Source organism: Giraffa tippelskirchi, chromosome 1 (assembly GCF_054371585.1).
Source record: "Giraffa tippelskirchi isolate mGirTip1 chromosome 1, T2T-mGirTip1v1.2.pri, whole genome shotgun sequence".
In the NCBI taxonomy this organism is placed as follows: domain Eukaryota; kingdom Metazoa; phylum Chordata; class Mammalia; order Artiodactyla; family Giraffidae; genus Giraffa; species Giraffa tippelskirchi.
The window spans coordinates 43048721-43074818 of NC_137275.1; the positions used below are offsets into that span (position 1 = coordinate 43048721).

Genomic DNA, 26098 nt, shown 5'->3' on the forward strand with positions numbered 1-26098 from the left:
TTTCAAAGCAAATGAAGTCTTCAACTACCAAATATTTAACTACTCAAAATCAAAGATTTCCTTAAGCATTTCTCATTGCTGAATCTATTAAGCAATTATGCATCCCTGTCACTAAAAGTAGCCTGAATTTCTACATTAACAGCATGCATTGATTATTCTGATTTTTATTCATTCTAGCTTCTGCAGAACACAGTTCCTTTCAGCCTTGGGGCTCAGCTTATTTACAGAATAAACCATGCAGCAGATCTACATATGCATGGCTCGCTAAAATAATATGTCAAAATGGACACAACTGGTCCAAGTTTAAATTTTAAAATTATTTTTAGCTTTTGATTTCGAATTTAACATAAACAAATCTTGCCCCATGATAGTATCAACTAGATTTTTTTTTCAATCCAAAAAATAAAAAGTCAGCAAAGCAATTAACTAATTATATCTGTGAAGGGCAACTGGGACACAGTTCCTAAGAAACAGATAAAGTATTCACACAAAAATGCTACCTCTGTCAAGGCATCTGGGGATCAAGAACTCCCAATGTGTTAGGTAACTGAAGTAAATGCCTTAAGTCAGCTTAGTGTCTGTAATAAAGTGACTTCGATGACTAGACCCCTGAAGAGCTTAGTCAACAAGAGGAGACACTGCACACTGTCATCCTTGTGCCCAGTGCCTTGAAGCAGGAGCTCAGCACACACTGGAAAGTATTTGTGCCCCAGGCGCCAGGCCCCAGAATTATAGGGAATCCAAGAAAGGATCATTTGGGAAGGTTCAGGCCATTTCCTCTCTAGTCTCATATAGGCGTGAGTTCACCAGCAGAGGTGATTAATACGGATCCTGTCGGCTGGCAAATTAGGCTGGTAAGTAAAAACGTAGCAATTTTGTCACCCAGAGAAAAGTAAGGGTGACTTCAGAGATGTCTTTCTAAGGTCAATGACTCATGACTGACTGGCAGGCCACATACTGGCAAATGGAAGTAGCAAAAAGGGGAAAGAGATCTTCATGAGCCCTTGACCTTGAAGCCAGGGAAAGGGAGATGGATACAAATGACACAATTTTAGAAAATTCCCCAAAACTAAGCTTCTCAAAGTGAGGCCTGTCAAGTAGACCATGGCCACAACCTATTAGTTCTGGTGCACAGTATGTAAGCACAGAAGCCAAGACTAAGCATTGAGAAGGAGCAATTTCACTTAATTATATCTGTTGAGTCTAGTAATAAAAAAAAAAGACCCATTCTGGGATTTTATATATCTTTGTTCTTTTCCATCTCTCAATTCTAGTGACCGGTTCTTTCTGTATTTTGTTAAGGAACACTGATTCAGAACAAATTGGAAACTACAAATACACAAGGTCCTTGACCATAGTTTGACAAGCACTGCACTAGAAAGCCTAAAATAAAGTTTTGTATAGACAGTAATGCATATGATGTTTGCAAGGATATTGATTCACCTGCAATCATCTCTTCAATTACTTGAACATGAGTATTTCTCAGAAGCAGGCAATTTTGCCCATGTGTAATACACTAATCTCTGATTAACATCTGAATTAATCTAGAGCTACCTGAATTGCAGGCCAATAAGAATATCATGTAATCAAAACTGTTCTGAAGAACTGAGATGTTAATTAACATGTTTCCCTTGGAAAAGCAGTTTTGTGGTCATACAAATTTGAGATATATGCTCAATCCCACGCCTCCTTCTGAGCAGGCAAAATATACATTAGCATATTAAGGATGCTGAGAAAGTCTGTAGCTCAGAAAAATCTGTATGCAGATATGATGCTCTTTATCTAAATACACGTTAGCACCTTGTTCAGGAAATCCAATTTTGGAAATGCTGGAATAGACAAAAGACTCCAGATTAGCAACCAAAAACCTGTCTTGAGTATCACTCGCTAGCTATTTCCTGTCTTCATTTGTAAGATGATGCTCCCCACCCCACTATGCTGGTGAGCGGCACCATCAGGGAGGTAACAATGGAGAATCACTCCGCACAGCAAGTAGGAAGCCCCTGGAAGATGGGAAACTGGTTCTCCTCCTGCAGCCTAACACATATGAAGGGCTCAGCCATTACTAAGCTGTTTTCCAGGGAACGTTCCAGGTTGTCATCTCACCAACCCGCATACACCCCGGATAGCTAATTCTGATGGTCATTTTGTGAACAGTCCCTTGGGATCCCATGTCTTTGGAGGCCTCCAACCTTTGGTCCTCTGCTGGCATGGTGTGGCAAGCACCTGCTCCTCTTCCTGGAAAATGCAGGTGACCCCACAGTAGAGCCAGGAGCAGGTGGTACACTTAAGAAAAGCCCCAGCCGGTGAGGACAGCCCCTGCGGCTCAACCTTTGTACAGAGAAGTTGTGGGACGTGGACCACACCGGACTCCGGTGTTCAGGTGTCCATGGCCATCCTCCCACCTTCAACCACCTGCTCCCTTCTCCCCGAGCCCCCGCATGGCACACAGCAGGGACACTCTGAGCTGATCAATACTGCATTCACTTCACACCATATAATACCCTAACTCTGAAAGAAAAGGTCCTGTAACAAAGAAATCGTTTGTCGGGGCTTGATAGCACTTCTTTCCCACCTAATACCATAATCCAGCTCCTATTCAACCTCCGGCTCCCCATCTCAGCAATCAATAATAATACATTCTCCCTCAAACTGTTGTTATTTTTCACTTCTATGTCTCCTCTGTTGACTTCAAAGGGCAGCACCCAGCATCTGAGCGCCAGCTACAAGGTCATGTGGTCAGCGAATTGTAGGACAAGGAATCGGTTTTTGTACACATCTTTCCAACCACCAAACCACGAGGTCTTTGTTAAGGTCAAAATTATCATGAAACATTATTGACCCAGTACACAATGAACTCGGGGCGGCAGCTGTTGCAAACACCAGCCACAACTTAAAAGAATAAAAAATAAAAAGATAAGGAACCATTTGTTCTACTCACTGTTCACGTAAACACTAAAGGTCACGGAAGAATTGACATCAGAATTGGACACGTGAAATGTGTAAATGCCTCCTTCAGTCCCCTTTAATCTGGTTAGATGAAGTTCACTTACGTATCTACAAAAAAAGAACAATCCATCAGTCACCTGTGGATCACCTACCTCAAAGTGTGTGGCTTTTTCACAGTTTCCATCTGGAAATCCATGCCCGTTTTGGAAAAATACATCCCATGTAATTCAGTTAACAAAATCCACGTTAACAAATGCAAACACACACACACATGTTTCATTGAGACAAATGCCTGGTATATAAGAACAGAGTGGGGAAAGGTTTCTTGCCATAAGGCAACCTCACCCTCATCCTGTGCTGTCCTTATGGCCAGCATCCTTCCCCGCCCTGGTCCTCTGTTCAGTCTCCCTCTCACCAGTGTCCTGAACTCACCTGCCCTACTTTAGTAGCACCTGCCTGGCAAAACCCCAGACCGGCAGGCATCTCCATCAAGGTGTCTCAAAGCAGACACTTCAGGGCCACGCAGCAAGGTCAATACCATGGCCCTCACCTTCATTCTGACAACACCATCATCTCCTGGTTCTCCTCCCACCCCTGCTGCTTCTTCCAAGTGTCCCCGGGAGCACGTGCTACCGAGGCTTCTGTTTTACACCAAGGTTATCACAGGTGGCTGTGTTCAGCACAACCATCAGGGAGTTACTGACATGGGCTCCAGTGTGAACGGAGCACTCTGGGTGGCCCTAGACTCCCACAGGCCACAATCAACTCTGCATGTGGGGTGGCTTGTTCAGTCACCTGTCATGCTGCATATGCTCCCTGGGCATTCACGCTCCTCTGAACTACTTACTGTCTACTCACAACTTTCAAATCCTGACCTCTAGTCCAGACCTCCCTGTCCTATGCCTCTTTCCTCTCCAGGCCTATGTTCATGGCCCCCAGACCAAAGTGCCCCTGGGATGGGACTGCAGCTCGCCCGCATCCTTTTTCCCTCCTTTCCCCTCCCTACCCTACTTCCCCAACTCTCTGCCAGGTCTCTTTCTTCTTAATGAAGCCCTTGCCTGTGAATCCCACTCTCAGGAGCTGCATCCAGGGAAGCTGACCTATGAAACATCCTACCTGAGTATCTCTACTCGAGATCTCACAGGCAAGTTCAAATTCAACAAACCCCAAACTCAGTTCACTGGATTTGCCCCTCTCCCTCCCCCTGGAATGGCATCGCCTCTTATCATCCAATCTGGCTGCCCCAGCCAGACTCCTCCCTCTTCCCTGCCCCTTCAGTCACTAAGTCCTTTAAGGAGGACGCCTGGACACCTCCCAGTCCATCCTCCTCCCTTCAACCCTTAGACCTTGGTCCAGGACAGTATCCTCTCTCACCTACATTCTTACAACAGCCAAGACCTACCAACTAGGGGGAAAAAAAACACCAATTGTAACTAGGCACCAACCTCTTATAAGCCATTGGCTCTTGATGAGATTATTTAACTCATCGAAGTCTCAAATTCCTCTTCTATAGAAAGGAGGGAAGTAAGCGTGCCTCCTCATAGCATTTGTGAGGACTAAAATTATTGAGTTAATGTACATAAGGGAATGAGAACAGCTTATCGCCAGAAACAAGCACATAAAACATTTGAGAATCGAATGAGAAGTCTGATGTAAAAGCAACTTGGGTTCACTGCCTGGCCCAAAGATGCTTAATGATTCTTAGTTTCCTTCTAGCTTTAAAAATGTAACTAAAGGCACTAACATGCCTCTTTCTTTGGAAAGAATTATTTAATGTGGCCCTAGTACATGCTAGTCACTGCTCTGAACTATCCTCAGAACTCTAGGACAGGACTATCCTCTAATTTACAAATGAGACAACTGAGGCATGGACTTTTCTGTATGCTCTAAACACATAGCAAAATGAAATGATGAAGACTAAGGGAGCAGCCCCAAACTTCCTTCTGTAGCAGCTGTTTTCTCATACATTGATGGTTATAGAAATAGGATGAGGTAGTACTCTTGTCTGGAAAATCCCATGGACGGAGGAGCCTGGTAGTCCATTGGGTCGCTAAGAGTCGGACATGGCTGAGTGACTTCACTTTCACTTTTCCCTTTCATGCACTGGAGAAGGAAATGGCAACCCACTCCAGTATTCTTGCCTGGAGAATCCCAGGGACGGCGGAGCCTGGTGGGCTGCCGTCTATGGGGTCACACAGAGTCGGACACGACTGAAGCAACTTAGCAGCATCAGCAGCTGTTAAGAATCCACCTACACTGCAGGAGATGGGATTTCAATCCCTGGGTCAGGAAGATCCCCTGGAGAAGGGAATGGCAACCCACTCCATTATTCTTGCCTGAGAAATCCCATGGCCAGAGGAACCTGGTGGGGCTACAAGCCCACGGGGTCGAAAAAAGGTCAAACGTGAGTTAAGTGACTAAACAGCAACAAGTGAAGGGGAAAGATGTAACTGCGTAATCGCCAGTAGAAGGCCCTTTTCTTACCTGATGTTACTTTCATTCTCAGACTTGGGATAATCGTCCCACTTATCAGTAGAGGTTCTGTTCATATATATCCACTGTCGGTGTTCAGGTTTGGGATATGCCTCGTACTCAACAACCAGATCCACATTCTCTCCATCATTTACAAATACTGTTGTGTTCATCATAGGGAAGATATTAATGAATCCTTTATCTAACCACAGCAGAATGAAACAGAAAGAAACTGTTATCTGCAAAAATCTTAACAAATAACACAGCTTCATTTTTGGATTATAAAGGTAATTGACTGATTTCCAGTATTAACTGGTAGTGCCAAGTAAGCTGGTAAAGAATCCACCTGCAATGCAGGAGACCCTGGTTTGATTCCTGGATTGGAAAGATCCCCTAAGGAAGGGATAGGCTACCCACTCCAGTATTCTTGGGCTTCCCTGGTGGCTCAGATGGTAAAGAATCTGCCAGCAATGCAGGGGACCTGGGTTCGATCCCTGAGTTGGAAAGATCCCCTGGAGAAAGAAATGGCAACCCACTCCAGTATTCTTGCCTGGAGAATCCCATGGACAGAGGAGCCTGGCGGGGTACAGTCCATGGGATCACAAAGAGTTGGACAAGACTGAAGTGACCTAAGCACACACTTACCATGCCAAGTAAGAATTTTAACTAGTCATTTTACATTTTGTTTTGCTCTTGGAGAATCATGGTCATAAATGAGAAAGGACACACATTGGAAATGTTTATTCTCTTACTTTTATCTGTTAAGCAGCTCTGTTAAAGATCTATCACCATGGGGTAAGTCTTTTAGAACTACTAGTCCTGATGCATATTATGCTAAAAATAATTTGTACTAAGTAGCCCATTCCTAGACCTAATATAATTGTATATGTGATAAGAAGATGTCATAAATCAAGGAGGGGAAGATAGCCCCAATGTTCAATAAAAATATTGGAAGAATGTAATTTAGTATTTAAAGAAAACTAAATTTAGATCTTCCTATATCATACACATCACAGATGATTCAGAACAGCATTTTAACAATTAAGCCATATTTTTAACTAAACAACAAAATTGACTTCTATTAAACTTTGACTAAGCTGGGGGTGGGAGGGATCAGTTTTCTAGGCTTTTTAGAAGCAATCAAAGAAATGAAACTTACAAAAGACAAATCTGAATACATAAACGTTTTCAAATGTCTATATGTAGAAAAATTAATTAAGGTAATAGGACAAAGAAGTCATGAAAATATAGAAGGAAAAATAAATTAGTAATTTAAATAGAGGATCCCTTTTCACATATTAAAAATAGCAAAACTTTAATAGAGCTGTTAAAAATAATGTATATCCATTCTATGTAAAACTAGCAAAGCTAATTTGAAATAAACTTAATAATTTTGCAAGTGTAATTAAAATAGCATGCTGAATTACACATTCTAATTTGGCACAACTCCTTTAGAAAGCATTTAAAAAATTATCTATTTTTCAATTTAATCCAGAGAACTCTTCTTAGTGAGGTAGATAGCTACATGCAAAAAAGAAGTGCTCTTTACCTTAGTCATAATAATCCTAAAAATGAGAAAAGGGAGAACTGGTTAAGTAAATAAAGCATCCCTTAGAAATGGATATATAATAATACAATGAAGAGCTTGAAAAAGACCATAATAAAATAATTGCCAATATTAAATTTATAACCTCCTTTTATGGAATGTTTACTATGTGTCAAGAACTGCCTTAAGTTCTTTAGCATATTTTATTTAATAATTATGACAAATATTTAATCTTACAGCAATACTGAAAGAGAACCTTGTAACCCCTAATTTATAGATGAGAAAAGAAACCAAGTCCTGGAAAGTCATATAGCTGGCTACCCAAAGGCAGAGCCTAAACGTGAATATACACAGTGAGAGGCCAAGGTTGGCTTCTAACCGTAGCACACCCTAGAGTCTCCACATACTTTAAGTGAGAAAGAGAGAGAACCTAAGATTATATGTATAATTAAAATCCTGTTGCATATACAAATATAAACCACATACCAAACCCTAAAAATGGTTATAGCTAGTTAGTGGAATTATGAAGGAGTTTTAATCTTATTGTTTCATTTCTTTTTCAAAATTGAAGACGGAATTTAAACATTTAAGACTGTCATTCACTATCTCTGGTACTATTTAGTTAAATATATTTACACCCCAGGCTTCCCTAGTATCTCCGTTGGTAAAGAATCCACCTGCAATGCGGTAGACACAGGTTTAATCCCTGGGTCGGGAAGATCCCCTGGAGAAGGAAATGGCAACCCACTCCAGTATTCTTGCTTGGACAACCCCATGGACAGAAGAACTTGGTGGGCTACAGTCCATGAGGTCGCAGAAGTTGGACACGACTTAGGGACTAAACCACCACCACCTACTGAGTAGATACCCTCCGAAGAGCATCTAACACACAGTTGATACCCCATATGAGGTTGCCATTAGAATATTTACTGTTTGCTGCTGCTGCTAAGTCGCTTCAGTCGTGTCCGACTCTGTGCGACCGCATAGTCAGCAGCCCACCAGGCTCCCCCGTCCCTGGGATTCTCCAGGCAAGAACACTGGAGTGGGTTGCCATTTCCTTCTCCAATGCATGAAAGTGAAAAGTGAAAGTGAAGTCGCTCAGTCGTGTCCGACTCTTTGCAACCCCATGGATTGCAGCCTACCAGGCTCCTCCGTCCATGGGAGTTTCCAGGCAAGAGTACTAGAGTGGGGTGCCACTGCCTTCTCCAATTTACTGTTTAGTTTCCTACAGATTCAGAATTAAAAAAAAAAAAAAATGGAGTCCAACTGTCCTTTGTATCAATGGAAAAACATTTTTCAGGTGAAATTTTAAAAAACATTCAAATGAAATCAAGTTGGAAACCGCCAGCTTGTTCTAATACCTGAATCATAAATGGTGCCCCTCTGTCATTCTTTAAGCTAATTTAAATTAGTTTTGAGGAAATAAATGTTTTATCTGAAAGCTACATTAAATTTTCAGGTACTCAAGGTCATAAATTCAAAGATAAAACACAATGCAAAATATAGAAATATTACAGGCAATATTATTTGCACTGATTTCTGTCACAATCATCATGAATAAAATACTAGTTTCTCTGGAGTTTTTTATAGTCTAGTTTGGTCAACATGGTTTTATGTCCTGTAATAGAACAGAGTTTCAAATTCTATGAAGTGTAAGAATTATTAGAATAAAAAAATCCTACCTGGCTTGTTACAAAGGATGATTTAAAAAACTGACGCGACATTAACAGTTAATCAAGTGCAAACACTACACCAGGCATATCTATAAAATCTGTTGCCTTTCTCCCTTCTACAGCCTTGGAAGTTAGAGGTTGTGGGTCTCGTAAGAGAAAATAGAGGCAGAGTTAAAGTGGGGTGCATTTGAAAGTTAAGTGGTAGAGCCCCAACTCAAAACTAGGTAGGGGTCATCCTAAAGTCTTGTGCTGTACACCTCCCCACTCTGTGTCCAAATTCTACTCCCAGCCCCTAAAGATCACTTTTCTCTGTCTCCTCCTGCTCGTCCCATCCCAACTCTCTCCCGAAACAGTACAGATTCAGATTACACGACCCCAAGTGGTTCCAGTTATACAGTTATATTCTTGGAAATTGATGAATGGATTTTAAAAATCTGATTACATACAACAATATGCTCAAAACATCCTTACTAATTGCTTTCTGGAGCTGAAGCTGATATATCAGCATGCTCCCTAATCAACTTAGCAAATTAGCACTTATGGAGTTTAATATTTTAAAAGCATAGCCTTTTATTCAAATTAATAAATGGTTCACAATCATGTTTAGGGACAGAATAGTACCCTTTCTCGGGGCTAGCTTTGTAATTGCAAATAAAGCATCTTTTTCACGTTCATTTTGGTGAGACACTTTCCATTACAACATGGGCATAAACACCAAACTCATATGAGATAATTGTGGGATAAATCGCAAACCTCTAACACTGCTACATAAATTATTGAAGAAATATGGAGGGAAAGAGAGAAATGAAAACAAATATCATATAATTTTATTATTGATGAAATTATGATGAAGAATTTCACCACCCTGCAAGTACTTAATCAAAATCAAGCAATGAGAATACGGTGGCATCCAAAAAAAAAACAAAACAAAACAAGAAAATAGATTAAATGCAAACAATACTGAGAGCCCAAAAAGTGTAAAAGAAATAATTTTAAAATTACTATACTTTCCAGTAACTCAAAAACATCACGTACTTGACCACAGTCTGCTCTCATTAAGTAGATGCTTGGGAAATAAGTATTTAGTAAGAATGCTAGATCAGGGAAAACTAACCCAGTTGTGTATACCAGTTATGATCTAGGTTAGGACACAGGTTAACATGTTTGTTTATGCTCTGTAGAAACAAGGAGCCATGCCCAGTGGGCTGCCTTCTTGAAGGTTTATGCTGTAGCCTGTAGGGTCAGAGGACAGGGTAAGGTGAGGAGCATAATGAGAAGGAAAAGTCAGTTCAGCCCTTTCTGCTGCCAAGTGACTAGAGCCCAGGAACTGTAAAACAATAAACCAAAGGGCTGAAGAACCTCACCAAAAGATCCAGAGAAATACATTAAGGTCTAAGCATACGTCTTTCTCCAAAGAAAAAAGTCTCCATCCATTTCCAAACTCAGGTCATTCAGCAAGGAGTAAAATTTTGGGAAAAGCTCAACCTACATTTGTTGGGGTAGGGGGGTTAAGCAGAGAATGACATGTTTAAACACCTTCACAGTTACAGCTTTTCACTTGCTTCTATTAAATGGGTAGAATTTGCTTTTGTGCTCTGGTTGGAAGATCTTTTTTTTTTCATGTATTCATTCATTTATTCAGTGATACTAAAATCGCTAAGAATCTGTTCAACATTCCATTAATGTCAAAAGGAAACTATCAGGTAATTTCTTCATTCACTATGCCAAGTAATTTATCCATCCCCAGAGATATTTACCTACTACTTCTAAGGTTGTTGTGACATTTGCTGATCCAAAAGTATTATTGGCGTAACACATGAACACACCGGAATCATTAACTCTTGCTGAGCTGATAGTCAACCTTTCCTGACGGAGATAACTGAAGTCACCCTGATGCCAGCTATTCTTCTTCGTCTGTGCTTTAGTCTGCTGCTCTCAGAAGGGGAGGGGAAGAAAGAAATCAAAGATTACCATACAATTTATATTCAGGATCTTTCCTAGATAAATTAAAAATAGCAGCAATTAACTTCTCCATATTAGCATTCATTATACACTACTTAAGTAAGAATAATAAAACATCATGACAAGTCTGTCATTGGAACACTTCATATTACAGGATTATATTGAAAGATAGTCATTATTAATGATTGGAAAAAACATGAAAATTCATTTCTTAATAACCACAGCATACCTAATTCCAAATTCTCTGCAGTGATAAACATTTTTTTTAAACAGTGCCAAATTTTAAAAGCTAGTATATAAGAAATACTACAGGATACTGATATTTTACAAGTCAGCATACCTGTATCCTATCAATATTTCCCGTTTTATATACATATTTATGTATTTTCTATTCTATATTCCAGTGATTGAAAGAAAACACATCACTACTAACAATCATGTTCTATTTTATTAACATTTATATTATTTTCATTAATAAAAATAAATTTACAATGTCTAAGATTAACTTGAAAATTCATCCTGTTGTTCTTAGCCAGCAGAATTTTGGCAACTATTAAAGAGTGTTCAGAAATACACAAGACATGTAAGACCAAACCCCAAATTATTTACACATAAACTGAAGAAAAAAGGTTGTGCATTTACTCTTGTGGTATCATCATCCTACTGTTAATATTTGTCTGCACATAAGACATGGAGAGAGTTCTTGTATGGAAACCTCATGGGGAAAAAACCATAATATAAACTACAACCATTCTCTGAAAAATGAAAGGGAATAGCATAGAGTTTTCTGCATCTTCCAATTTTTTTTACATGAACGCATTCCTATTATAATGGGGAGGGGTTGGTGGGAGGGGGGAAACAACTAAAAAAACCCAAAATAACAGCAGATATTGACATGGAACAAGATCAAGGGTGACTCCCTGTACAGGCTATGGTGGACCTATTAGCATTAGACCATTTTGACAGTACTGTAAAGCAGAACAATCCTTCTGGAAAGCAACTTGGAAGCATGTTCAGAGCCCTGATCAACTCCAGCAAATTTATCTCAAAGAAACAACTCAACAGGAAACAAAAGCTCCAATATATTTGCTGAAGTGAAAAACTACAGATGACCTAATGTGTACCAGGTATCAAAAAGACTATGAATACATGAAAATTAAAAATGCTTATTTTATGTAAAAAGTGTAAAATGAGTATACCTTAAGACAGTAACCATGTGTTCATACATATGCATGGGGACAGAGAGAAAAGAAACATGGAAAAAAATGTGGGCAATATAGAATTTATAAGGACTAACCATATGAGACTGCAAGCACTTGAAATGCAGTAGGTCCAAACTGAAGGGTGTTGTAAATATAAAATATGTCCCAGACTTTAAAGACTTAATATGAAAAAAAGTAGTGTAAAATAGCCCATTAATAATTTTTATGTTAATTACATGATAAAATATTTTGGACACATTGGACTAAATACATTAAAATTGATTTTACTTTGTTTTAGTGTCATGTGCCTACTAGAAAATTTTAAATTACATAGGAGGCTCACATTCTATTTTTATTGCACAGTGCTGCTAATGTACAGTGGCAGAATTATAGCTATTTCTCTTTTTTCTCATGCTATTATATTTTTAGAAATTTTTTTACACTAAAATAAGCACACATAAAAGCTGACTGCCAAAGCTGAATGTTTTGAAATAAAAAGAAGAGAAACCTGCTTGGTTAACTAACTGCGCGATCTTGGCCAAGTCAAGGATGCCACTATGGTCTCAGATTTTATTTCCAAAAATGAATGAGAGAATAAAAGTCTTTAAAGGCCTTTCTAGTCTAGAGCACTGTGTTGATTTGAAGATACTCCCTTCTAAGAGATTCCTCTAATAACTGGCAGAAATCTGACATTTTTGCTGCCTAATAGCAATTGTTAAGAAGAGACGAAGGGGAAATGACATTTTTCTCTGGCCTCTCCTAATCCATCATGTTACAGACTTCTCCTTTGTAAAGGCACAGAGACGATGGACAGGTCACATACTATATTCTACATTTACCGAATCTTCCTTCTAGTTCTTGCAAGAGCCCAGGAGTCCATTGTTAGGGAGCTAAACAGGATAATGAATACATTGGTGCTGGAAGGAATAGTTTGTCGATAATTAATACAATATCAACATCCAAACCCGAAGGCCATAATTTAGGATACTGTCAAAGATCATGATTAAAAGCAGTAAAAATAGGAGAGTTTATAAGCCTTAGAAAAGCTAACCGAGATTTAGTGTTGAATAAACTCCAAGATTCTCTTACATTTTAAAACAAACAATTGAAAAAACTCTCCAACAGTCAATTCACCCTAAATTTCATTGAGTTAAACTTATTCTAAATGATACAAATCAAATTCTATAGATTTTTAAAATAATTTGATAGTGCTATAATAGCACCAAGTATTCCAAATTAAGCCAAAGGATGTCAGTAAAAGATTCATGGATGAACTCTGGCATTCAGCCATGAGCCCCATCTGCAAGTCACACGTTACATAGTGTTTGTACGTGATTTGGTTTTCCTTAACCCTTGGAGGTACGCACTGGGATTTCCCCAAAGAGCTCCCAACACTGCAGCCTTATCTACTAGTACCAGTGGATTAATTGGGAATGGCAAGCAGGGCTCCTGGGAAAAAATGGTTCAGAACAAAACTGCCTGGGGCAATTTATTTCTCATCTCAGAAAGGCTAATTTTCAAGTTATACAGAGGCTCAACTACATACACAGTCTAAACTGTTCTCTCATCTGAAATCAAGGATCATAGAAAGGCAATTAATATGGGATTGTGTTCTGTAAGGTTAGTCAAAAATTCATATGTAAGCTATTGTTTTTATTAGGTTACATGATATGAAAACTAGGACTTCTTTCTCTGAGACATTGGTTCCATTCTCCTAGTCAATGGCAGACTTCACTTAGCAAGGTATCATCCATCACAGGTCTGTAGGAACACCATTATAATGCTTTGCATTATGCTAATCGCCATGATTACTTATTTAGCATAGGATTCTCTTAACAGGCATAAAATTGCCAATTCAGAGCATGAGGAGGAAGAAGAGGAAGAGGAGGAGGAAAAAACAGTCTTTTCTTCGTTCCAATGTAATACATACGTGTGTACTGAAGAAAAACTACTATGATAGCAAATTAACCAGGTGGCCAAGATTATGCAAGCAGAAATTACTGAAAACTCAGTCAATGGGAATCTTAAAAGCAAAATACTAGGGAAACTGGACATTTCAAAGAACTTGCTATTAATGTGAGTGAATTCAGAGGGGAAAAACCCTTCAAATATAACTAGCTAAAATTTATTAAGATATGCCTAACACAGTCTGACATATAGAAGACATTCAATATGCATTTGTCAAATGAATGATAACCTAAACACGTCCAAATGCTTCAGATTGAAGACAACCATTTTATTAATAGCGACTAAAACAAATAGAAAACCATTAGCAACCTGATCTCAGGTAAGCAGTCTCAAAGGAGGAAACCAGACCCATACACAAAGAAATCCATCTCTCAAATGGACAGGCCTTTCCATGGGGGAAGGAAGGGCTTCCTGGTTAATATCTGAGATCACGTTTCTTAATATGGAAGGGAAATTACAACTTTTCACAGTATTTTAAATAATCTGGCCTGAATAGTTTCCATAATAGCTTTATAAAAATCAAGGTAGCTAGTCACTTAACTGCTAATTTTTTAAAAAATTTTCCCCACCAAAGTCATTCAGAGAAACAGTATGGAGTAATAACAAGTCTGAAGTTTTCGATTTTCTCAAAAATAAATTTACAAAATGACATTTCTTTGTTACTCGTAATGAACGTACACGTCTGCATATGGTACTATGAAATGGGGAAATACGCCTCTCAACACACTCCAGACAGTTCCACCTCTGACAGACACACCAGCTGAGCCATCCTCAGGATGATTTATGGACTCTCTCAGACTATGAAAAAGAATGCATATATATGTACCACTGAATCACTTTGCCATATAGCAGAAATTAACACAATGCAGTAAATCAACTAGACTTCAATAAAATACATTTCTTAAAAAATAAAACTTCTTTAAAGAAAAGCCTTCAAACCTCCCACACAGTATGATACATGGAGGAAAACGGAGAAGACAATCCACTCACCTGGCTGTTTTCCTTTATCCACATAGAGTCCACGGAACTAGACACATCTTTTATCAAGCATGTCACTGCAAATTCCTCTCCTTCCCTGAGAAGATAGCTGGGTTTGGACACAGACACAACTGGCACAGCTTTGATGGCTAGAATAAAATGAAAAGTGGCCCTCAAACAACTAGTTGCACTGTAACTTAACATTTTAACTTACCATTTTTCCTAAGCCATGCCCAGCTCACTCTGTGGTCTTTTAAGTAAAATATAAAGTAGGGCACTAACCAATCTGTATTACTTGTGTACCTGAAGACATCAGGAATTAAACTATGCATCTCTCAAGTAAATTAATATAGAGTGAAAAAGAAAGAATGTCTACTTTGAGATGATAATAATCCTGAACAAAGCTAGGTAGAAACCCTAGCATAGTGAAGCTGCCTTCATCTTTACTTCACTTGACAGTTTCATGAGGATGTGACCAACAACTAATCACATCCTTTTAACCAAACAGGCCACTTTCCCATGTACTGTAAAATTAATATCTTGATTATTTCTTAAAATCACAGGTTTTAAATAATCAAACTTTCCTTAATTCCAAAGAGAACCCTTTTCAAAAGCCTTAATGATAACTACTCAATAGCCAAGGAGAAGGCAATGGCACCCCACTCCAGTACTCTTGCCTAGAAAATCCCATGGATGGAGGAGCCTGGTGGGCCACAGTCCGTGGGGTCGCTAAGAGTCGGACACGACTGAGCGACTTCACTTTCACTTTTCCCTTTCACGCACTGGAGAAGGAAATGGCAACCCACTCCAGTATTCTTGCCTGGAGAATCCCAGGGACGGCGGAGCCTGGTGGGCTGCCGTCTACGGGGTCGCACAGAGTCGGACACGACTGAAGCGACTTAGCAGCAGCAGCAGCAATAGCTAAATGTCCACTGGTATTGAGTTAGATGTTCCCTGAAATACAAAATTCTAGATATCCTCCAGCTACCAAAATATTCTACCTAATGTCATTCATAACAAGGTCCATTGTCAGCTGGTACTTTTCCTTCTCAGATTGTGAAAAGTATAAGAAGGCATTAAAATTAAATATTTAAGGAGGAAGTCAATTCATAGATCAACAGTACAACAAGGAGTGAATAATCTGTATGCTAATCTTTTCAAACAGTGTTAAGGCTTCCCAATAAGTTTTCCTTGAAAGGAACATTGTGCATTTACAAAACTTTGGGATGTCCTGATGTCAGCGGGTCGCAAAGAGTCAGACACGACTGAATGACTGAACTGAACTGAACTGATGTCAGTAGGTTTAATGACTGTCCCCAGGACCATCTAATTGCTCATTCTTGGTAGACCTACCCAGCTGGAGGTGTGTCTTGGGCCAGTCACGTTTTATGAGGACTGTAAAATAAAGAATTCACAAGCAGCTGGCATTATTTTGAGGCTGGGAGAACCGATCAGAGCAGCTGCCTGAGTGACCAACATACTAAGAATGACCAGTGAGAAGAGAAGTCTTTTAAATCAATGGATGTTCCGACACCCAGCAGAAAGCAAACAAGGGCCCGTACCTGCCCGTACTTTCAGGGTGAATTTCTTCGACAGCATGGACTTGCCCCTCTGATTCGCTGAACAGTGCAGACAGAGCCGATGGTACTCGCGCTTCACATTTCTGATTGTGATGCCTGCCTTGGGGTCAGCGACAAACGTCAAATCCTTGGGGAGAGGTTTCCCCTCACACCCGGTGAGAGAGTAATTGGTCACCTCGGGGTCTGTCAAGGGACAGCGAACCAGCGTGTCGTTTTCTTCTTTCCCGTACAAGGGAAGGTCAATCAGGAAAAGCTTCTCAGGGTCTAGAGCATAACCGACAATCAGTATTTCAAACGGAATATATATAAAATGACAATGAAAACATTTTATAAAGATCTAAGATGTTGCCTTTCAGCAACATCTGCCTGCCTGGCAATCCTGTGGTCAAATGCTTCCACTGCAAGGGGGCACAGGTTTGATCCTTGGTTAGGGAATTAAGATCTCGCATGCTGTGTGGCTTGGCCAAAAAATTAAAAAATAAATAAAATGCTCTCTCATAGCAACAATCCCCAGTAGCCCAAATGGCTCCTGACTTTATTCTTTGCAAATGAAAGTAGAATTTATCTGAACTATACTAATAAGGAAAAAGTAACACTTAAACCATATGTCAGGCACTAAGTTGGACCATCACACATTTACCTTTCTCCTTTAATCCTCAAAACAACTATATTGTGATGGGCGCTATCACTATCACCATTTTATAGATAAACCGAAGTCTCAAAACCAGCAGCTCTCCTTAAGTGATGTGGCCCAGAAATGGCTAGAAAGAACTCAAACCCAGGTCTGACTGATACCACAATCTGAGCTCTTAAAACTCTGGAATATTTTATTATAATATTTATAAATATTATATATTTTTAAATTTTTATTTTAAATTTTATTTTTAAATTTATAAATATATTTATAAATAAAAATGTTTTACTATAGTATTTATTAATATAAATATTTATAATATTTATTATAATATTTACTTTTTTTCTACAACAGATAGCACTGCAAAGAACATAGGCCAAGAACAGGCAGCCTGATGACATCTAGTAGTGTGGGGAAAAGTGTTCTCCACTAACTCGAGTGACCCTCTTTCAGGAGTTCGCAGTCTCCAGGATCCTCTAGCTTCTGAAAAGAATCTAGAAAACCATCAGGGGGCCACACAGTACAAATTAACATGTGGTCTGTGCTCTATTCATATTCCTTGAAAGATATGTGTAAGTAGAACTTCTGGAAATCAAATAAATTGATATGCACAAGGGGAGCTTATGAGGTTCAGAAATGCTGTGGCAAATCCATGATTGTCCAAACCAGGACACTTGGAAGTGAAAGAGGTACAATTAGTAATTATGCTGGGACACCTGGTGTGGACTGGGAAAGCCTTAGGCCGACTGGGACTCTATACAAACCTCATTCTGTACACACAATATGCTGCCACCTCTGTACTGTGTAATGATCATACAGACACATGGTTGGGCCAACAGATTACACTTAAGAAGTTTTTTCATCTTTTGGCCACACTGTGCAGCATGCGGGATCTTAGTTCTCCAACCTGGGATCAAACCCGTGCCCCCTACAGTGGAAGTGTGGAATATTAACCACTGGATCACCAGGGAAGTCCCTAAAATGTTTTTTAAATGTCCTTTCCACATGCAAATTGAGTGCTCCACAAAAATCAATGACATAATTGAAATTCACTTATCGTAAAATTTTGACCAATTTTCAAAGAGTTTTCTTAAACGAATTATGCACCTCCCAGCCTAACTAATTTATTCTGCAAATAAATTATCTCATAATGGCTGAAATATGGTCCGAGGCTATAGTTGGTTATTTTCCCACTTATTCTTTCTCAGTCACTTGAGCTATAGTTCCCACAACAATGCCCTGGATTTCCTTCACTGCCATAAGACAAACTATATAGGCATCCAAACATCTTAAACCGGTAATAATTAAATATAGTTCTAAGTTATTGAGGATGACTTCCCCTATAAAGAAAACCTGAGCGCTCTGTGAGACTGATTTGGCTAATGCAGCAGTTTCCCTATTTATTCAGACGTCTACCCATCCTATTAATAAGCAGAATGACACTTCATTACCACCTGGAAATTACAGAGTACCTTCTTGAATGTCAAAGAACAGAACACGGGTGGCTCAACAATTATGGAAACATACCCAGAGGCTAGCTGTGGCTTGTGAACGTGTATTTCTTTTCGGCTATCCACCCAGGAAAGAGTAAAAGATAAACTAAGGAGAGGCAGTTTCAGTTTCATGGCAACCTTCTTCATAGCAAACAGGAGAGTCAATTTTACTAGCCTTCCATAGAGCTAGAATTCTGTCTCCCTGAAAACAATTATATAAGGAAGACAGAGCAGATGATCTTATCCAAGTGTTGCTGTGAGGAACTGTGATTCCAGAGGTTGCTCAGATCTACAATCTAGGACAAATTTATTGGATCTTCTTCCACAATATCATAGATGAGGTTGCAATGACAACCCCAGGCCACGTACAAACCCAGGATGAGAACTGAAACTATTTCTCCTCCTATAACCTTGGTATGTCTCTTAAGCTTTAAGTATTCTAGTTTTCACACCAACAAGACCCCTCCCCTACCCCTGGCCCCACCAGGAAACCTCTTTCTGACAAGGTTATTAAAAGCACAAACACAGATGAATCACTGCATTCATCACAGGAAATGAGCTACAGAAATCCAACCATCACATTTTCCTTTTGTTTCTCAGAGGTCACAATTTTTTAAATGAATGAACTGACTACTATTAAGAACTCAGGAAGGACAGAGGGTGCTTAACCAACTGAGTTGTTCCTGGAATTTACTCTCTAAAAGTGGGTCAATTAATTTGACGCTTTGGTCTGTTTGGGGCCTTTAGAGGCCTTTAGTTCCCTGAAGCGTTTTTACTAAGTGGGAATATCTGGGATCTCAAGGCATTAAAATGCTGTCTTCCCAAAGGGCCTAATTTATTCTCAGGGTTTACTCACACCACCAGGACAAATGGGCTAAACCATATTGTAATCTCATTAGGAAGAGCATCACAGCCTTACAAGACCTTCAGCTGGAGTCATACCTGAAGCCACTGTGTATCAGAAGATGGGGGAAAACTAAACAAGAAAATTGTGTTTTATGCTTTTTAGACCCAGCCAGTAATATTTTATCCATGACTCAGCCATCTATATGTCATCCTTAATTAAGGACAGGATATAAAGTTCTCTAAGCATAGCATCAAAGAAAGCTGAGCATTTACCTCTAACAAACACATAAATGGAACTGCTCAAGCCGCCTTTATTGGTGCACGTGTAATTGCCTGTATTTGTGGCCTCTGCTTTCTCGGTGATCCATTCCGGGTTTGTTTTCTCACTCAGTTGACCCAGGATCTCAAAAGTCCACTTGACAAATCCTGGATCAGTGCATAACAGCCTAATCTCGTCGCCAACACTGACAATTAACTCTGATTTTGCTGGATGGATAGATGGTAGAGACAGTTCCCCTGGACTCACAGATGGTTGAGAAGAGCCTGCCAAGAAAAACGAAAATTGTGTTGAACGTGATCTTTTTCTTGGGCGAAATAAAGCATTTCTTCCAATATTGATTTCTATCTTCTGTGTACTCGACAATAAAAATAGGACAAAGCTGCCCAGCTATTTATGGTGAGAGAGTTCTGTTTAAAATTTCTAAACTTCATCGAGAAAATTAAGTTATTTTTGGCAACTCTCAATTAATCCTGAGGGTCACCCTTGGTATGCAAGCCAAGACTTGCGGGATGCCATGGCATTCTCTGGGTTAAACACACAACAGGGTCAAGTTTCCACTCTGAATACGGGCCACTGCGATGACAATGACCTGCTGACATCCAGTCTAGAAACAACAAAAATAAAACCTCACACGATTAAACAACACAACAGAACAACTACCGGCCTATCACTCTTTAGGCAAAATATATGTGATCATGATAGCTTGGCTTTTCTTACAGCTTTGTGAATTCAGTTATTTCTATGCAATTCTCTTTATTTGGTGATGGTCATTAAAAAAAAAAAAGATCTTTGTGTTTCAAATGATAAGGCAGAAAATGAAAATCTTACTTTAATGATCAGATCATGAGATTTCATAGCAGACGTTGGGTTGCAACCTGATCAACCTAATGCCTACAGAGATTTGCTACATAGCAAACTAAAGATATAAAACTAAAAGGAGTGCCTAAATAGCTCAGTTGGGAGAGTGTCAGACTAAAGATACAAAACTAGAGACTCTGAATATGAAACTGGAACCTTAGAAAATCACAGCAGCCAATCCATTCATTCATCTGTGCATACAAGTGCATACATGCATCCGTTGCATGAAGGTAAGTATCTGTTCATTACTTATGAGCTGCAAAAGCACTGTGTTAGAGGCTGGGAGAAAATCCATGTAGAGGGGACACAGAGTCCTTACACTCCAGAGCTTAAAGTACACAGTGTTCAATGTCAGAATAATGAAACATAGATACAAGACTTAGCTTCAGGCTAGAGAAAGAAGTGGGCTGGATTTCCACAATACCAGAAGAGAAGGAGCAGACAGACAGATACCATAGACAGACACCAGAGACCTTGTGCACAGTGAGATGCCTGAGGTCCACTAGACTCAAGGAGATCAGTGAAAAGTTCTGGCCCTCAGGTCGGCAGAAGCCACAGAACTCACAGTTAAGGATTTAAGACAAAAGAGGAAGATGTGAGGCTGCCAGAGAAAGAGCACACTAGTGGTGACGGTGCCATGAAATACACAAAAGGTACGATCCGGGTGAGGGGGGCAAGGGGACCAGGATAACAGAGCTCCCTGGGGGGCTTTCAGTCATTTCTGCAGGATCATGGGGGGAATGGTTCATGTGCCTTGGATTTCTGACCCCTTCCACACAGACTTCCCTGGTGGCTCAGACGGTAAAGCATCTGCCTACAATGCAGGAGACCCAGGTTCAATCCCTGGGTCGGGAAGATCTCCTGGAGAAGGAAATGACAACCCACTACAGTATTCTTGCCTGGAAAATCCCATGGATGGAGGAGCCTGGTAGGCTACAGTCCATGGGGTCGCAAAGAGTCAGACACGACTGAGCGACTTCACTTTCACACATACAAGGTCAGAGACAAGAACCGACATGGGTTCTGAAGGAGCAGCAAAAGCCGTCCAAGCCAGTGGAGGAAGGGGCCGGTGGGAGAAAGGGGCTGGTGGGAGGCAGGGGCGGCCAGAGTAAGCCACAGCAGAAGCCTATGCACACGTTTAGGGCAGAGATGGAGATAAGGTGAGAAAGGGACAGACGGGAGAAGCAAGACACCTGCTCCCAGGTGCTACACCTGGCCAGCAGGTGGACTTCTCACCTGATGATGTGAAATTCAGATGGTGGAAAAAGAGCAGTACCTGTGAAGTTAGAAGACAGGATCAAATAACCCAAGGAAACACTTTTGTAGAAAAAAAGAGGAACACAATGAGTACTGGTTGCAGAGTTCTTCCAGCTAAGAGTGGGTAGGAAAGAGTCAAGACAGATTTTTTTTAAATGGGACCATCAGAAAGGAAGGGGAGAGGCTAAAAAGGACAAGGGAGGCAATACATCAAAAGGTTTCCAAGAGAAGGTGGGTGGGTCCCAGAGAGCAAGATCAAAGCGAACACAGGTTCCCAGATCTAGTTAGTAAGACACCAGAGGAAATCCAGTTTCAGTTGAGTGGGAATTTCTGTTGGCTTCAAGGTTAAAGCCTGCAAGTGTGGACCTCTTCCTGGAGAGCTATGGCAGGAGAAAGCACAGAAACAGATCTGTAGTTAAAACTTAAGTAGTAGTTAAAAGGTTACAAGTTAAAAAAAAAAAAATAGGAGGCATGCTGACACCTGAAGATAGAATAAACAGAATCCATGGAGAAGGACAGCCCAAAAGTGCTCTATAGGAGGGCTGAAGTTGCCCCTGAAGGTGTGTATAAATCACCAGTCTCAGGTATCCAGACAAATATTTCATCTGGGTGCCTTCCAACCATGCCATCAATTATAGCCCCGTGATGTCACACAAAGTACACCCCAGATCAGAAGACGCTGGGCAGCCTTGAGTCACAGAAGATTCAACAATAAGGTGAATTAGTCATCAAATATTACTGAGCACCAACAGTCACAGAAGTGCTATGGCTAAGACTGTGTGTGCCCCCAGACTGAAACTCTAAAGGGAGGAACCAGACTATGGGAATGAAGTGGTTGGGGTGATTTTCAGTCATACAGACTGTTAAATAATGAAAATGGGCACAGTAGTAAGTGAAGATGCTGGTTTTTCAAGTATTTATCTCCTTTAATAACGAAGTATTTCCAATTTAATCCAAAAATTCTTAAGAATTTATACTGCAAATGTATTTCAGTCTGGGCTTCCGTGGTGGCTCAGTGGTAAAGAACCCAGCTGCCGACACAGGAGATGAGAGTTCAGTCCTTGGGTTGGAAAGATGTCCTGGAGAAAGAAATGACCACCAGGTTCCTCTGTCCATGGGATTTTCCAGGCAAGAATACTGGAATGCGCTGCAGTATTTCTTTCTTCAGTTAGTTATTATAGTGAAGCAGTGACATCCTAGGTAAGAACTTGACTCTTTTTCTTTTTTTTTAGGTTTCTAATTTTTTTTTTTATTGAAGTATAGTTGATTTACAGTTATGTGTTAATTTACTATAAACAAAGTGATTCGGTTATACATATATATATTCTTTTTCATACACTTTTCCATTATGGTTTATCACAGAATACTGAATATAGTTCCCTGCGCTATACAGTAGGACCTTGTTGTTTATCCATTCTATATATAACAGTTTGCATCTGACTTACTTCCCTCAGTACAATCACCTCTAGAGATAAGACTGTCCAGATTTGCATCTGCCAGGATGCAAGTGTGTGATCCTTAAGAAAGTTACCAAGCACCTCTACCTTGGTTTCCTCATCTGGAAAGTGGGGACAGTAACAGCACCTAATTCATAAAGCTGTTATGGAAAGCACTCAGAACTGTCCTCAGGCACGCAGAAAACACATAATAAATACGAGACACAATTACTCTAAAAACAGTCTCATCTTCCCTCCAATCAGTCCTGACTTACTCATTTCCTATGGAAGTAACTGGGCCCATCATTTCCCAGATTTCTGCCTGACTTCTCCCTCCTCGGCAATAAATCATACCAGTCCTTCCCCAGAGCCTCTGTCACACATCCCTGTATGCCTCTCCACTCCTGCTGCCCTGATCCCAGACATCATTTACAATGTCAAGAAAGGACATCCGCTCCTGAAAGATCTCCATGCCTCCAGCCTCCACTCGCCCCACCCCCAAATCATCCTGCCTCATAACCCTGAGATCCATCAGCCTAAAACACTTTTTCAACAGCCCCAACCCCAGCCTCAAAAACCCTAACAGAGGCAAGCAGCAGCTAACACTGACATCATGCACAGCTTACAAAGCACTCTCATGGTGTTAATTTCTAGCTGTTTCCTCTGGACCCAACCTGCCTCTCCAATCCCTTTAGCCTAAGGATCCCACGAACACTCTTCATTCCATGCTACACCCACCTCTCTGCCCATGCGCCCAGGACACAGCTACTCCACCAATTTGCCTCCTTATCATGAAGAAAGCCCAGTCCTCATGGATGTTGTTTGTTCTCTAACTATTCCAGGTCACGATCACCTGCTCCCACTAAACTCTCCAAGATGTTCAGCTCCATCACCCATTTGGCTTCCGATGCACAATAGTGGTCTACATCTAGATCTTACCTCTGCCTACTCTGGAGTATTCGTGCCCTCAGAACAAGGATCATAAATTGTACTCCCTCCCAACCCAAGCACAGTTACACAGAAATCCCCTTCAATCACTGACCATATAAAAGGCTGGTGGAAGGACAGGTTCCAAAACACCTAGCCCCAGGAACAGATGTCAACAGTCTACTGACCTGTTCTCCAAAGAAGGACAATGTCTATTCTGCTGCTCTACTAAGAAAAAGTAATGGCTTGATTCATCCATTAAAATTACTATAGATACCACCAAAAGAAAAGCTTCCAAATTTGAGATCACTAGCTTATACTTTAAAGAGTTTTAAAAAATAAATTTTTAAAATAATCACCACCAGAGGCATTCAGGGTTTTCTTTTCAAAATAAAGTATAAGTTCAACCCTCAAACTTGAGCATATACTAGAGCGGGGCTGTGGATATTATTTATTCTCTTTTCTCCAAACTATCTTGAGTGCTGTTATAATGTTTTCTCTCTCTCTCTCACACACACATACACACAAAGATTAGAAGTTCATGTTAAATATATATATATATATATACACACACACATACCCCCACACATATACACATACAAACACGCAGACACATATATACATACATACCTTTATATTTAAAAGTCAATATCAATAAAGTAGTCCAGCTGAGCTTTGAAACTGCTCTGGAATCATACATTTTGAAAGGTATCTGTATATAGCAAGTTCTCAACAAACATTTGCTGAATGAGGTTTTTATCTATGTCAGGACCCTTTGCATTTGAAAATGTACTTTCCTAATGATGTTTGACTAATAAAAACACTGAGTTATTTTCTGTTTCCTGAACATATGTTAATTAATGAGTTCCCCAAATATGACAGATGGCAAAACCCACCATTCTGAGGACCAACTAGTATCGTGAATGATGGCTGGGGGCTGGGAACTCCAGATCTATTCAGAAAAGATTCATTCCAGGTATCCTGCTAAGTGCTGCACCTGGGAGACAGCCCCTGCTCTCAGAAAGCATAAATAAGGGAGGAAAAGGGCACTTATGAGCAGTCAACAACGCACGATTTTAACAGTAGTCCAAAACAAATACCAACATACCCTCTATAACCTCTTTGACCAGTATAAAATTCAACCATACCCAAAAGAATTGAAAACAGGAATGCAGATACTTGTACACCAACATTCATAGCCGCATTATTCACAATAGCTAAAAGGTAGAAATAACCCAATTGCCCATCAACAGATGAACGGATAAACACAGTGTGGTATATACACAAAACAAGAGAATTATTCAGCCATAAAAAGGAAGGAAATTCTGACATGCACTTTGAAAACATTATGCTAAGTGAAATGAGCCAGACACAAAAGGTTAAATATTGTATGATTCCTCGTATATGAGGTACCAGGAATAGGCAAATTCATAGAGACAAAATAGAAGAGAGGTTGTCAAGGGCTAAAGAGAAGAAGGACTAAAGAGTTATTCTTTTAATGGCTACAGAGTTTCTGTTTGGGATGATTTTCTTTAAAAGTCCTGGAAATGGACATTATGACAGTGGAACATCATTGCAAACACCCTTTAATAGCCCTGAATCAGACACTCCTAAATGGTACCTTGGATATTATGTATATTTTGCCACAATTTTTTAAAAACTTAAAATCAGTAATTCATAGATTTAAAATCAATAATAATTAAAATTGATCTAATTTAAAATCAAAGCCCAGGTGAAGCCTCAAATTTTCTCAGCCTCCTTGGCTCTTTCTTTTCTGACCACTCAGACCTTCCGTAGCAGCCTCTGTGAGCCCCCCAAATTTATCTTAAATCCACATCACTAAAAATTAATCACTTATTATTTTTATTTGTTCCACACAGTTGTGCTTAAGGGCATGAACACCACCTTTTCTCCCGAGCTTTCTACTACGTTATTATACAAAGTAGGCATTCATAGCAGAAGCTCTTTAACTCTCTGGGCTGAATAACCCAGAGTTTTAAATCACACTGACTACTGCCCAAGAGACTTGAATGCTCA

The 26098-nt window shown here is 39.9% G+C and overlaps 1 protein-coding gene and 1 non-coding gene across 14 annotated transcripts in view; one reads left to right on the plus strand and one right to left on the minus strand.

The window, feature by feature from the left end:
- KIT (KIT proto-oncogene, receptor tyrosine kinase) overlaps window positions 1-26098 on the minus strand; it is a 148759-nt gene that overhangs the window by 93118 nt on the left and 29543 nt on the right. For 9 of the 13 annotated variants that reach the window (XR_014082087.1, XM_081589938.1, XM_081589916.1 and 6 more), the window contains exons 2-7: window positions 19577-19846; window positions 16313-16594; window positions 14763-14899; window positions 10398-10569; window positions 5434-5623; window positions 2942-3057 (exon numbers count right to left, since the gene is read on the minus strand). Coding sequence is in view for 11 of the 13 variants with exons in the window: in XM_081589938.1 (XP_081446064.1) it covers window positions 2942-3057; window positions 5434-5623; window positions 10398-10569; window positions 14763-14899; window positions 16313-16594; window positions 19577-19846 (1167 nt within the window). In the remaining 2 variants the exon portion in view is untranslated. The remainder of the gene's footprint in view (window positions 1-2941; window positions 3058-5433; window positions 5624-10397; window positions 10570-14762; window positions 14900-16312; window positions 16595-19576; window positions 19847-26098) is intronic. The other 4 variants (XR_014082094.1, XM_081589947.1, XM_081589927.1 and 1 more) reach the window with 1 other exon arrangement.
- TRNAC-ACA (transfer RNA cysteine (anticodon ACA)) lies at window positions 21225-21296 on the plus strand. The gene has a single exon. It is a non-coding gene; the product is annotated as a tRNA-Cys (tRNA).